Genomic DNA, 14,127 nt, shown 5'->3' with positions numbered 1-14,127 from the left:
CATTCAGAATTTTTATTTTAAACAAATCTGAAAGCATGAGATTCAAATGAAATGGAGAGTGTTAGAAAAGGAACGGGTTGGTTGACTGAGAGGTAGTTTCCCAGTAGTAGCAGACTTGTGTTGCTGTTTGTGGTAGTCTTTCCCCACCTGTGCTTCCTTAGGTGAAAGTATATTCATCTGCAGCTTTGATACTTCAAGAAGAAAGGATCATTAGGGCATAGTAACCTGCTGGACTGGTTTTCAGCCAAAATCTCTGTGATTGTGTTTATGCTTGAGGAACAGTTCTGAGGTCTTTGGCACTAAGTTGTGGGGAGTGAAAGCCTGCTCTGAGGGTGTCAGTTAATCTCTGTACAGGGATTAGATGTTTTATTACCATTTCAGTAACAATGTAGAATCATCTGTGGCAAAGGACATTTATGATTCTCTGCAGCTATACCTTCAGTTTGTCTTCATTTTTTCCTCTGGTACTTCCTCTTTATTTCAGAGACTGGCAGGAGGAATTGGATGTCAGGAGATTTTCTGGGGCCTTGGGTTCTTTTCAGTGCTATGGAAAAAGCCCTCAAACATTTAATCTGGACTTTTCAGAGTATATTTCAATTTCTTTGGCCACAGAAGAGTGGAAGACCTACTTACAGGCACAACTGTAGACTTTTACACTTTGTGGTTTTAAAGGTTTGGTCAATCCTAAAAGCTTCTTTTGTCGTTTGTGTATTTCTGTGTCATTTGGTGGAGGTCAGTGTTGTTTCTGATGTGGAGCTGTGTAAATTCAAGCAGTTGGACCTTAGATTATCATTTTAGCCCCCCAAATGATCTTCTGATGTGGATAAGGTGAGGTTTGCCTCAAAACTTTCTGCCCCATGGCTTCTCTAGACATTCCACCATAAAATAAAGTTGGACAGTTTTTTTTCTTGGAGAGGAGCTGCCAAAACTGTTGTATTCTGCTGCTGATTTAAATTCCTGTGCTGTCTTACTTTTAACCTGCTTGTGGATGCATGTGTGTGAGACATCTCTCTCTCAAACCTTGATCTGTGAAAATGGAGCAGGCACGTGGGGCAGGTCTGAGTCTGAGATGGTGAGTTACCTGTCTGTACCCTGCTCACCCAGAGACAGAGGATTGGTTTGGTTTGTAGAGGTGTCTGCATCTCACAGACTTCATCTCTCGCACAGAAGCCACCAAAAACTTTTGGGTGAGAATCCATTGTTTCCAGTACAGATGCATCCTGTTGACTTGCCAGCTGTTCTGCAATGGGTTACAGATGTTGTGCTCTCTCTCTGCATCTCTTTGGTGCATAAAAGTTGCTCATTTAATAGCAGTGCTGTGGCTTCATATGCTTTTACTGTAATTTTTTTTTTAATTGCCAAGTGAATAAGATCTTTTTAGTGCCTGTTTTCATTCTTTCAGACTTCAGTTATCGAAGTGTGACTAAAGGGAAAATTCACGGATCAATTCACTAAGATTAACATGCTAATTGATACCTTACTGCTGTGATACCAAGAGTATAAATTGTATTGAAACTGTAGCTTTGTTTTGTGTCCTATTTTACTGGAGCAAAAAGTTGTCATGGGCAGCTTTATGCTAGAAATGGCAGATTGGGAGTGAGGTGTGTACCCGTTGTTAGCACTGCTTCTCTGCTGTTTGAGGGCTCTGAAGCTTTGGGGCTCAGAGGAAGCAGCACTTCTGCTTAGCCTTTGCTCAGTTTGCATCTCTCACTTCTCCCCATGGAATATTCTGGGTTAATTGTGGTGCTTAGGAGTAGCACTGTTTACTGTCTGTCATACATCCAGCAATAGTCATCGCAGCAGCTACGTATCAGCTGCTTCTGTAGCCCAGTCTTTTTTGGCATCGGGGATGGTCTTTGTACAAGAAAAGAACTGATCTGGACTGCAGTTAAAACAAAATGTGTGGCTTCAGTCCAGGGACTAGCATCAGTTGATTTACATCTCTCAGAGCTCCTGTGAATGGAGAAAACATTATCTTTCAGTTATGGAAGGGGGAAATAAAAGACGAGTGCTGGAGCTTAGCTCTTAAGCTGACAGATTCTGGTTGCATCCTGCTGGCTGTGCTGTTTCCCAGCATCCGTGGAGCTCTTTGTCCATCCATCTCAAACGGCTGCTCACAGCTGTGTTTTGGATGCAATTGCTGCTCCCATGTAAAAAGGAATGATTATCTGGCGCCTGCATTGCCTTTGTCAACATCCAAAGGTTGTTACTGGTCTTTTAATTTGGTGCCTGGTACATCTGTCCTACAGATTTGGTGGAAATCTTTTTGGCAATTACTTCTTCTCTGTGGATACTTAAACACAAAAATGCAGCAAAAACTGAAACCATGTGTCTTCCCATTTGGGGTAGCTGACAGCAGACAGCTACACAGAATGCTAAATACACTTGATATAAACTGTCGATTTTAATGTGGTGTCATGATACCCAGTGCTCAGAAAATGCCCCCTGTTCCGCCTTCCTCCCTCCTGATACACTGCTGTGGCCTGTGTTTCCTGTCATACCTGATGCAAATACAGTATGTTTGGTGTTACAAAGGAGAACCTCAGAGGACCTGTTGGAATACGGACCGTGAGCTGTGAAAGTTCATTTTTGCTGGACTCTTTGAAAAGTTTTGCTCTCTCATCACAGCTTAACTCACTGGCAGTGGGAGGGTTCAAAGGTCAAGCTGTGAAGCTTGCTGTGAATGTGAATGCAGAATTCATAGTGGTACCTTCTGCAGCCAGTGGCAGCATTTGCTGATGCCTGTCCTGTAGTACCTGTTGGATTTGATGTACTGACGTGTCGGTTCTCAGCCAGAAGGGGATGAGAAAGGTGGTTTGGTGCACGGATGTTAATGAAATGCTGTTTCCTGAGAGCATGCATCTTAGAAAACCAAATGGCGCCATGCCATGCTGCCTTACAGCAACACATCCTTCTCCTAAACCCCTAGACCTTTGTTTGTCCTGCAGGGTCTCGTGTCTGCAAAGTGCAGTTCAGTGCATGCACTGTGCCAGTGTGATGGGGCACCCGACAGTGCAGCGAAGCACCTCGTCAGACCAAGCTGTTGTGCTCGGTGCTGTAGGGTGCTGTTTGTGTTGCTGGGGAAGGGCTTTGTTTGGTAGCTGGAGTCACTGTGCTCTGTGGCTGATGGAGCTACGCCTGTGGAAGTATTTACTCGTGGTAGGTTCAGCTGATACGCTCTGTTTGCTAACAGCTTGTAGCTGACGTCTGAGCCAAGGGGTTCCCAGGGGACCCCGAGGAGGATGGAAAGATTCTGTTTGTTGCTGTCCTGACAGTGAATAATGCCTTCCACCTTCTCCTCCTTGACGTCAGTAAACTCCTCAAAGTAAAAACAGAACGTCAGATTTTTCCCAAGACTTGGGGAAAACCTTGGATCTGAAAGAGGAGGTGTACTTTTAGTGGTAGTTTGAAGAAGGTGAGAGTTAACGGAGAAAAGACTGGGCGAATGGAACGTGTTTGTAACTTGGGGCCTCTGCTCTTCAAACCATGTTGTTAAGGAAGCTCTTTTCTCAGACACTTTTCTAGGATGGGAGAAGTTAGTTCAGTAGACAGCTCTAGCCTTAGCAAAACAACACAGTTGCAATCATAGCTGCGTGTGTTTTGATTTTGTACTTTTTTCTGTCTTGGAAAAGCAATGGTCTTACCAGCTCTATTCTCTTTCCTGTTTGTTAGGTCTGCCTAACCACGGACAAACCAGACAAATGGTAAGAGAATGTTCATTTAACCAAAACAGGGAAAAGAAGAATTATTAACCCGTGCTAGATAGAACACCCCATTAAACCGTAGTGCTCACTTCCACCTTTGCTGTTTGCAGCTGGTCACATTTCCCAATTTAACTGAAAAGTTAAAAAAAAAAATAAATTTATTTTTGGGCATACGAAACATCCAATTGGTTAAATACATTTTAAACCTCAAATCTATCTACCTGTTTATCTACAAATGAGATCCTGTTTTGAATGGAACATTTTGTTTCTGCTCATGCAGAAACTGAGTGGCTGTTTACAGCAAAGTTTTGGGATGTGTTTCTAGGTGGAATGTGTTTCCCTGCAGGAGAAAGGTTTAAATGATGGAAGGTTTGTTTGGAAAACAGGGATTTTTGTTTGTTTGTTTGTTTTTTTTAGGAAGTTGGTGTGCAAGTTGTCTGCTGAGAATGCTTGTATTTTATGTTCCTTTTTTTTTTTTTTGAGTAAAAATTATTCCTAGCCTTTCATCTGTTGTGCTGAGTTTAATAAAGGACAGAAGCAAATAGCCAGTCTCAGTGATGTGTCTCTGGCAAAGTGCTTTCTCATGAAATTCACCCCGGTGTGAAGGGGCCAGTGCAGAGGCTGTGCATCCCCTTTGGCCCTTACATGTGGCTTATGGGAGACAACTTCAAGCATATTTCCCCCCCACCCCCCAAACGGTCTTCTGATGCTGATAAAGTGAGGTTTGCCTCATTAGCTGAACTGCCACAATGCATTGGTGTCAGCAGAGTCCCTGTGACACAGGTTAGTCAGCAGCAGGTGTGACTGGTGGTCACTGAACAGCGATCACAGGCATTATTAAATCTGACAATGTTCTGGGATAGTGTGTAGAGTCCTGAGGGGAGGCTACAACTTGAGCATGCCAGGCTGCTTGTAATAATAGAGTATTCCTTTGGTTTGTTCCTTGATCTGAAGTGGTAAATTGTATTCCTCCATGAATTCAGCTTAATTTTGTGTCACTGAGGAGACTGGCTACTTGTTTGTGTCTGCTGAATAAACCAGCTCAGAGCAGTGGGAGAAATCTGTGATGACCTAATACTTTTCAGGTGTTTTAGAGTGAAACCCCCAGAACTGTCTTGATTTCTGGTTGCCTGATAAAATGTGCTACTGAATGAAAAATAAAAAGGTCTGCATTTCAGGATGTATCATTTGAAATAGATTTCACTGTGCAAGTAGAGAAAATGCAACCTGGAAGGACAAGGGTGCCCTTTCTAGGTATTTTCAAGAACGTTTTCCGGAGTTGCTCTCCTGTGTATGTTGCACATGTGGAAAAAATATCCTTTGCAACTTCAACAAAAGGATTTTCTTGGAGAAGCCTGGTGGAGGACAAAAAAAAGCCATCAGAAAAGCTTTTATTTGAAACCTTTTGCTTAACAAATGCCAAATCTAAAAGCAGTTGTTGAAGTATTTCAGTGGTCTGCTGTGGTGCCGAAGTTCTCTTATTTCACATGGAGCTGGGCAACTAAGAAATTAAATTGTTATTGCACTCATATGCAACAGTTTTAAAGAGCTTAGGATTTTAAAAGGTGGTATTTTGTTTGTTTAGCTTAAAGCCCTGATGTTCTACAGGAAGCAGATCTTGCTAGAGCAGTTGATTAAGGCTGGTCAAAAAAAAGTCATCTATCATTTTTTCTTTTCTCCTCAGATAAAAAATGAAATAGATGCAGGGTTTTGTTGGGTTTTTTCCCTTGGTTGTCAGACTGAAGTTTTCCCTTTGTAAGTCAAGGTGTTAAAATTTGGTTGAGCTTTTGCAATGACGTGATACTTTAGGATTTGAACACCTCACGTCCCCACTGTTCCTTCTGGGGTGGATCTCCCAGTGCAGACATCTCTGACTTACATGCTCAGTTTCCCATTCCGTGGGCAGAAGGGGAAGCCTTGGTGCATCTGGGGAGATGGTCTGACCTCAGATGAATTAAATTTATACCGGGACGTTTTCTGACCAGCTTTAATTTATTCATATCAGATTTTCTGGGCCTTCATTTTGCATCTTTCCCGACTGTTCAGTGTTACTGATTTCAGTGGGATTTCTCAATGTGCTAATCAGCAGGAAGAGGGGCAGCAGAACTGGACTTCAATGATCAAGGACAACTGCATTTGAGAAGCTTAACACTTTTCTCCCTTTCATCTGCACCTCTCTTAATAACAGTTCATGTTTTTCCAGTTGAGTCAAAGGGGGGTTACTGTGGGTCTGCAAAAATTTTGTTATTGGAAATCTGTGGTGTTCAGTAGTAAAAGGATTTTATTATAAAAGCTGCTAGATTTGTTTTCAACAACGTATTTAATTCTATACTATCCTCATTAAATATTAACCTCCCTAGAACAAAAAGGATATGGGTAAGTTTAGTACCGCAGAATAACTGTAAATACTGATTTTTGTGTTTGATTTGCTCTGTAGCTAGATTTCCTTCCCTGAAATCAATAGAGTTGCTCTAGATTTATGTAGTAGCTGAAATCTTAATTCTTATGCTCAATCTTTTGAACTTGATGTCATCTTTCAGACACAAGCAACAGATTATTGGTAATGCCTGCCATTTTATTATTTGTCCTGTCGCTGGAGTATTGCTGTCCTATTGCATATTGAAGGTGCCTAACTTGTATTGCTTGTGAACAATTGCTTATATGTGAATTCTGTGTTCTGGGCCAGAGGGGAAGTATTTATCATAAACTCTCAACAAGTTACCTGAAAACTTTAATTCTCTTTTCCTTTGAGTGCTTTTCACATGCTGCTGCAGGTTTGTTGCAGTCCATAACTGTACATTTTTATGTATCACGTTAGGGACCAAGCCGAAACTTGCTGCTCAATGGGAAATCATACCCAACAAAAGTCCGATTAATTCGTGGTGGATCCATGCCTCCAGTGAAAAGGAGGAGGATGAACTGGATTGATGCACCAGACGATGTTTTTTACATGGCCACTGAAGAAACCAGGTAGGAAACATGGTCTTTCAGAGGATTTAAGGGGAAGCCTTTTGGTTTGTGGGTGCTGCAGCTGATGTTGTGGTTAGACAGGGATCTCGTCAGCAGATCTGTTGCTACAAACTGAAGGCAGAGACCACTGCCAGTGTTGAGGTGAGTAAATGCTGGGAAATACCTCATCATGCACTTGCATTCCAGAGAGAGCAGATTCTTCTTCTTCCAGAGGAGTTACTGTAAGAGATGGGCACAAAGGGGAGGAAGACGGGGATGAGAAGTTCACCTGGTTCAGATCCATCACTTCCCTTGGAGGTCCCACTGCAGTGGGACAGGATTGGGGTCCCTTGGCTCACAGGTGATGCTGTGGAGCAGAGCCTCCTATACACAGAGCTCTGCGTGCCCTCTTGCATGTTGAACTCTCTTGTATTACCTTTCAGAACACCTCCTGGTGTGTCTGGGTACTGAAATCTGCAAGTGACAGAGGGTTTCCGTGGGCTGAGTTGACTCATTTCTTTGGTGGTTTATATTTGCCACCACTAGTGGTGAGATTTAGCCCCGCAGTGTCCTCCTTTGATGGTGCTGCTTCTACTAGTCCCTCTTGTTGCTCTGCCCACAGGATAAAAATAGCAAAAGAAACTCCTTGTGTGAGTTTCACATTAAACTCTGTTTACAGGCTGCTGGCAGAGTGGTAGAAGCTATGTGGCCTGATCCCTAATGCAAATGCTTTGTGTGTATGTTCCCAGTATTATTATTACTAGGAAGGGAGGGAGAGTTGCTCCTGGGTGTGGTGAGAAGGCTTGTGTGGTTTCCTCCCAAGAACTTGATGTCTCTCTCCTGGGTGACCTTGAAGAAGGTCAGAGCAAAGCTGCAGCCCTGCTTTCCAGCCTTCTCTGAGAGCAGAGGTGCCGTCTGGCTTCTGTCATGGTCTGAAGCCTGCAGTTATCAACACTTGCAATATCAGTGCCCCAACAGCAGAGAAGCACTTACCTTTCTCTCCAGCTTCTTGCAGAGATGGACCTGACAATTACTGGATGTCTGAGCCCTTGCAAGTGACTGAGGAGGTCAGGAGTTTTGAGTGCTTTGTCTCTTCCGGTACTACTAATTTGGCACTACTCTGAGTATTGATTTGTTCAGCATTAAGTGAATAGTCAGTCTTGATATCCCCAACCTCCATCTTAGCCTGCAAAGCATGTCAAGTGTCTGTGGGCCTAGTACCAGCGGTGGGCTTCATAGACAAGCTGAGACTGGTAATGCTGGAGCTACAAACCACTGATCTATTGGATCGTCAGATTTCAGGGCAGGAAACACCCTGTAAGAACTCAGAAGAAGCATGAAATAAATTTCCCTGTCAGACTTGATCCTATGGACACCTCTAATGCAACTATGCATTTCACACCAGCTCATATCTTGACCATGTCTTTCCCTTCTTTCTGCGCCTGCAAGATGCTGTGAAAGAAAGCAGTGGGGTTCCATATATGATTGAAAATTAAGTGAAAGAAGTTTTTAATTTTCAGGGGAAGCAGTTTCCTTATTCCCGTTGCCATCTTGCTTTGATAAAGAGGTACTAGAACCCTATTTCAGACCTGCAGCTCTGGCAAATTCACATGCCATTGTAGATGCTGGCTGTATGGTCTCTAATTCACTCCTTAGATGCTCAAGGCTTATTTCATAATCCTACGCCTACGAAACACTTCTTGACATCTTCATCATCCAACCCACATGAAATACTGCAGGTGTGTGGTAGCAGTGTGTCAGTACAAGGTCCTGCTGCCCTTTGACCTGTACAGAACAGTGAGAATATTCATCAAGTGTGGTGTTGGTCATGACAACAATTTACTGTAAAGACTCGGAATCATTTGCTCATACAGAACCACTGACTGACACAGGAAAGCTGAGTCCCACAGCAACCAGCACATCTCTAATGAAAATCGTAGTTCAGTGATAACCATCAGCTCAGTAAGATCTTATCTCTTCTATTTAAAAATAGAGAAAGAAAGAAAGAAAAGAAAAAGAAAAAAAAAAAGTCTTCTTTGTCTGACAGCCTTGCTGCTTAGCCGACTGGTGAGTGGTGAAAGGAGATTTTTGGCAGCCCGTTAAAGAGCAGGGAAGCCTGAGCACTGTAGCATTGTCAGCGGCACGGGTTTTCTGTCGGGCATTTCACCTCTAACTTTTCCCTGAACCATCTGCTGCATTCCAGTGTCAAGAATGTAAGACTTGTTTGTGAGCTCTGAAACAATTTGAGCTTTGTGTTGGCTCCGTAGCAATCAATCTAGCTGCAATATCTGCATATCATCCTCCAGCTGAGGGTCAGGCTGTGTTCTCAGTCACAGAAAGTAGGTTTTTCTGAAGTTTTACATGCTCCCTCCTCCCCTTTTTGTGTAGCGCTGTTGAGAACGGTGCTGGAAAACTGGATGGCTCTGAGGGAGTAGTTTGAAAAGCTGGTCGAATGAAAGGAGTAAGTTTCTGCATTCAAGCCTCACAGTAAGGAACTTGGCATTTATAACTTATGCAAGCGGAGGCAGCGAGTGACCTGATCAGAATCTAGAACTGCTGCAAGACGTGTTTCAGATGGTGGCGTGGCTAAGAAAGCACATGGGGGTGCTGCAAGGAGCTCTGCTGGCTAAAAGGAGATCAAACGCAGCCAAAAACGTCTTGGAAAAGTCATTACATCAAGGTTTTATTTTTTTCTCCCCCACCATCACTTTGCCACCTTGTTCTCTCCTCTCCCTGTGGCCTTCCAACTTCAGAGAAGAGAGAAAGAGGAACACTGGGCAAACAAAGGACATGTCTGTGCAAGTGTAAGTTCTGTGCAGCAACTTGTCTTGTTCAGTGGGCAAAAAAAACAAGTGAAGACAGGACCAAATCTGACAAGAGCCAATTCAAAATCTTCAGCTGGATTTGATGATTTGTCAGTTGTTGTGATGCTAAGGGTAAGTTTTACAGGAGAGAAGGACCACTTTCTTCAGCAGCCATCGTATCTCAAAGACAGAAATCATAACACAGTGATAGGCACCAGCTCAGTAAGAATGTATCTCTTCCATTGACAAATAAACCAAACCAACCAACCGAAAAAACCTCAACAACCAACTAAAGGGATTTTTGGTCCCAGCAATGTTCACTAATCAAATTTGGGGGATAGATGGCCGAGATGTGAACTGTAAAGCCCTTCCCCTCAGGTCTCATGCTAAGCCAAAAACTCGTTCCATCAGGAGCCTGCAAGGGAAGGCAGTGCTGCTTTATCAGACCCTCCCTGTTGCCCCAGTTCCTCAGCTCAAGGCTGTGCATAGTGGGTACTGGTGCACTACTCTTGTGAATATTTATTACTTTCCTCTCTAATCTCTGTATGCCTTTGACCACTACAACATCCTCTATAAAGGAATTCCTCATTCTCATTACACAGTACATTTTTTATTGTTGCAGGTTTTTTGATTTTGATGGGGCTTTTTTTGGGATACTTCCTTTAGGTCTAAGCCTGGTATTGACAAAAAGAAACAAGCAGTCATTCAGTATTGTCCCTGTCTAACTTATTTTGGTAATTTTAAAACTTTGGTATATCCTCTCTCCCTTTTCTCTGTCTCTTTTGCTTTCTCTCCATATGGAAAACTGCTTCCTGCATCTGATAAGACTTGCTGCCAGTCTTGTAACATATAGGGAAATCCTTAACAAATGCAAGATATGAATATTGCCCATTTTTGGGTTGGGCATACGTAGTGTGGAAGAAATAAGAAGAGGAGACATCCTATTAGTGTTCCCAGCGTGGGGGAAAGGCTCCAGTACTGGTTCACTGGTTAGAGGCTGTCACGGAGCAACCCTGCACAGCTCAGCCTTGAGGCACAGCTCCATGTTGTGCTGTGGGTTTCCAGGAGCTGTGTGCTCCTGCTCGGGGCTGAGGAGCAGCAGAGCGCTCTGCATTCGCAGGTGGGAAGTGACCAGCATTGCCAGAAGAGGTTTGGTTGTAACTTGGCTTTATAAATTTACACAAAGCTGCCTCCAGCATGTCCGACTGATGAAAATAAATTCAAAATAAATCGGTGGTATAGAAACAGACTATCCCGACCATTTCACATGTTATATTCACAGCAGAAGACCCTGGTGCTACAAGGCTGGAACAGAATGCCTTCTGCTCTGAGGGGGAAGGATTCTGGAACAGAGAATGCAATTTCCTCATCATTGGGGGGTTTATAAATCAGAAAACCTAAGTTTCCCAGGGAGGACATAGCAAAAAGAACCAGAGTCAGCCTACCCCGTTAGCGAGCAGCCCCTGCATGTTTCCAGCAGCCTGGTTTCCCTTGGAGAAAGGGAGAAACCTATGCTGCCTTAGCATCCAGTCTCTGTAATCCCTTCCTTTCTTCCTTACTGTCTGCAGGAAAATCCGCAAGCTGCTTTCCTCCTCCGAAGCCAAGCGAGCCGCCAGACGCCCTTACAAGCCTATTATCCTCCGGCCCATCCAGACAGTGCAGCTCCGCCAGCCCATGAATGATGAACCCATAATCATCGAGGATTAACACACGCTGAGCAGCGCTCCGCACGGCGGATCTGCCCGACAGAATCTCTCCTCCAGTATCTACTTGAGTTTCTATGGCTACAGCATTGAACTAACTGTTGAAGAGAGGGAACTTTTGAGGAACTGTTTTGCATCTTTTAAACCCTTAAAAGGAACTCAGCCCTGCTCTGAGCCTCTGACCACAGACTGCTCTCTCTCTGTCTCTCTCTGTCTTTCTCTCTCATGCTCTTTCCTTCTCTTTTTTTTCTTTTTCCTTTTTTTTTTTTTTTAAATTTTTGGTAGCCTCTTTTCCCTTTTGCTTCTACCCCTTTTGTAGACAGGGGGAGGGAAAGTAAGTTTAACTTATTAAGAGAATGTGGACTAGTACTTTTTAGCTTTGTTTCCTCTTCTGATGTACGAAGAGCTAGAACCCTTCATTTTGTGACTGAGCTCTCATTGCAAAGCCATTTTTATGAGGCTGTGTTGTAAGATTTTTCTCTTCCTTTTTTTTTTTTTAATTTTGTGGACGGTGCCATTTTTTTATTTCATTTATATTATTTCTTTTGTAGATAAATTTCCAACCTTTAACTGCTATTTGAAAATAGGAGCTGAAAGCCAGCCCCAGGTTCAGCCAGTTTTCTTTGGTCCTGTCCCTTCTGTTTTTTGGATCATTTTGCACAGCCGGTTGTGCTCATGCACAAGACAGAACCAACTCAGGCTGAGAAAGGAGTGAGCTAAGAACTGAAGAACCTTGCAGAACATTACACTAACATTGTGTGCAGTGGAGGCCAGGCTACCAGAATTAGGTGTCTTACTGTAGTTGCTCCCTGGGAGATGTGGCCCGTGGCATTTCTCCCAGTAACCAGCAGTTTGTGTGCTGCCTTCTCTATGACACCTGGAATCCTACGTGCTGTTAGGCCACCAAGAGCCAGCAGTAGGCCCAGCAAGTGTAATGAGTTGCTTTGCTCTGGCTCCAAGAGTCAAGTACACCAATGCCCAGGGACATTTTGCTTAGAACTCTGAACCTGTTTGTGCATCAGTGCTTTTGGACACGTTTCCCAGGATGAGACCTGGTTTCTCTTTAATTGCATTACTGTATGTTTCCCATTTTGAAGGGACTTTGAATTACAGATGGCTTTTCATTTGAACACATTGTGTCTGAAATTAAGTGGTTTTTTTCCCCCTTGACATTTCTTGTGTTTGAGGTTTCTTGCATCTCTTGAACTTCTTATGTATTTGCAAGTCTGTATCATTTCTTTTTCATATGTCTTCTCATGGCAGTGCATTTGCTGAATGCCCTGCTTGGTTTTGAAAGGATGTAAACTATCATTTGCAACTTGTGCTGATCTGTACATGTACCTGCCTCAAGCAGACACAGCATGTAATAACCCCCAAGTCATTCCATATGTGTCAGCGGTGAGATGAGCCAAAGTTGTATTTGGGTTATCACAGTCCAACCGTGATTCTGTGCAACTCTGCTAACCTGCCAGGTTAGACGGAAAGGAATCCCCACAAAATGAAAACAATTCAGTTAACTTTACTTAATAAACCTGGAAAGTGAGCTTTTGTGAAACATCTGCTTTTTGTCTCTTGTGAAATAGCCGCCGCAGCTCGGGGACCATCTGCCTGGTGCACGCACCTCTGCACCTTCCTTCCCATCCTGGAGCCGTGCTCTGCTCTCCAGTGTTTGTGCATCCCTGTGCCACTGGTGCTGTTATGTTGTACAGGGCAAGAGTCACTCACAGTTTGATTCCCCTCATGTGCAGTTTAAACATTTCCAGCGGTTCGAGCTCCCTCCTCAGCATCTCCCTCCCTCCTCCTCTGAAACGTGGCAGCAGATGCAGCGCCGGGGCTCTGAATGAGCCTTTTGTCCGCAGAGGCTCATGTGTCCTGCTGCTCAGGGCATGACTGGCATGTGGCAGAGGGAGATCCCTGGGGGTCAGCAACCCAACCCAGGGGCAGTTCTGTCATTCTGTGTTGCTACGGCCGGTCCTTGCTGGGATGAGCAGCACAGGCTCCATGTTTGGTCTCGTTTGCTGCTCAGCAGTGGTAGGATTTACTCTGTGGCTGTGAGTAGCTGTGCAGCTTGGCAGATGTAAGTGTATCCTATATTACTGGTCATGTTTCCTGTCCATAACTTAGAAGTGAAATGGAACAGCCATTCCTGAAGGATATGCTAATCAGGAAGGGCACAAGCTTACTCGACCAAAAGCCTCCAGGGCAAGGCACCAGTGACAATTGGCAGTTTTACTTTAGTCTCCATCAATCTTTAGGATTAACCTTTTGTACATAAGAAACATTGCCAGCCGCAGGAAGGTTTTGTAATGCTTTTCTCTGCGAGGGAAAGCTCTCATAGGGATTCCTTCCTGTATCAAAATGAAATCTGAATACATCACTTTGAAAAACTCCATGCCCGAGTTGGCTTCAGCCCCTCTGTGGTGGGATTTTGAGCCAATGCCTCTGTGGTAGCAGAGACCTGTGCTCTGCCTGGGGCTGGGGCAGCTCTGAACCCCAGTGTGCCAGAGTCTGCACTGTGATTCCTGGTGGATAAACTATGGATGAGCCTGGTGAGAAGCAGCTCCGGCTGCACCGAGGGCTCAGGAACCACATGGGGGTGCCAGCCCTGCAGTTTCCAGCAACTTAAAAGCTTTCTTGGAGCAGCTCCAGAGATTGCTCTGGGAACAAGTCCAGGCAAGGAGAGAGCATGTCCTGTGCTGCCCTGACTTTGAAGGATCCTTGTGTGTCCTTCAATAGGGATGCTGGTTTTTGGCATGCGGTAGCAGACTCCACTGCCATGTGTTTCACTGGCTTATGTTTGTACCAGCTTGGGAGGAGGGGTTGGAAGATACCTTTAGCAACGGAAGGAAAATGCTGGCTCTTGGGAAGTGCAGTGAGTGGTCCTGCCACTGACCTATCCAAGCCCGAGGCGTCACTCTCTTAAGCCGACTGCTGTCACTAAGCCTCTCCTGTACCAGCCTCTCCTGT

The 14,127-nt window shown here is 44.2% G+C and overlaps 1 protein-coding gene across 3 annotated transcripts in view; it reads left to right on the top strand.

The window, feature by feature from the left end:
* The window catches only part of MTA1 (metastasis associated 1), a 61,972-nt gene extending 49,257 nt beyond the window's left edge, over positions 1-12,715 (top strand). For 2 of the 3 annotated variants that reach the window (XM_017815765.1, XM_017815764.1), the window contains 3 exons: positions 3,673-3,704; positions 6,523-6,674; positions 11,026-12,715. In XM_017815765.1, coding sequence (XP_017671254.1) covers positions 3,673-3,704; positions 6,523-6,674; positions 11,026-11,164 — 323 coding nt within the window. In that variant the 3' untranslated portion in view covers positions 11,165-12,715. The remainder of the gene's footprint in view (positions 1-3,672; positions 3,705-6,522; positions 6,675-11,025) is intronic. The other variant, XM_017815766.1, reaches the window with a different exon arrangement.
* The last annotated feature ends 1,412 nt before the right edge of the window (positions 12,716-14,127 follow it).

This window comes from Lepidothrix coronata, unplaced genomic scaffold, assembly GCF_001604755.1.
Source record: "Lepidothrix coronata isolate B3197 unplaced genomic scaffold, Lepidothrix_coronata-1.0 Scaffold52, whole genome shotgun sequence".
In the NCBI taxonomy this organism is placed as follows: Eukaryota; Metazoa; Chordata; class Aves; order Passeriformes; family Pipridae; genus Lepidothrix; species Lepidothrix coronata.
Note: the sequence above shows the minus strand (reverse complement) of the source record. Positions and strands in the feature narration are given on the sequence as shown.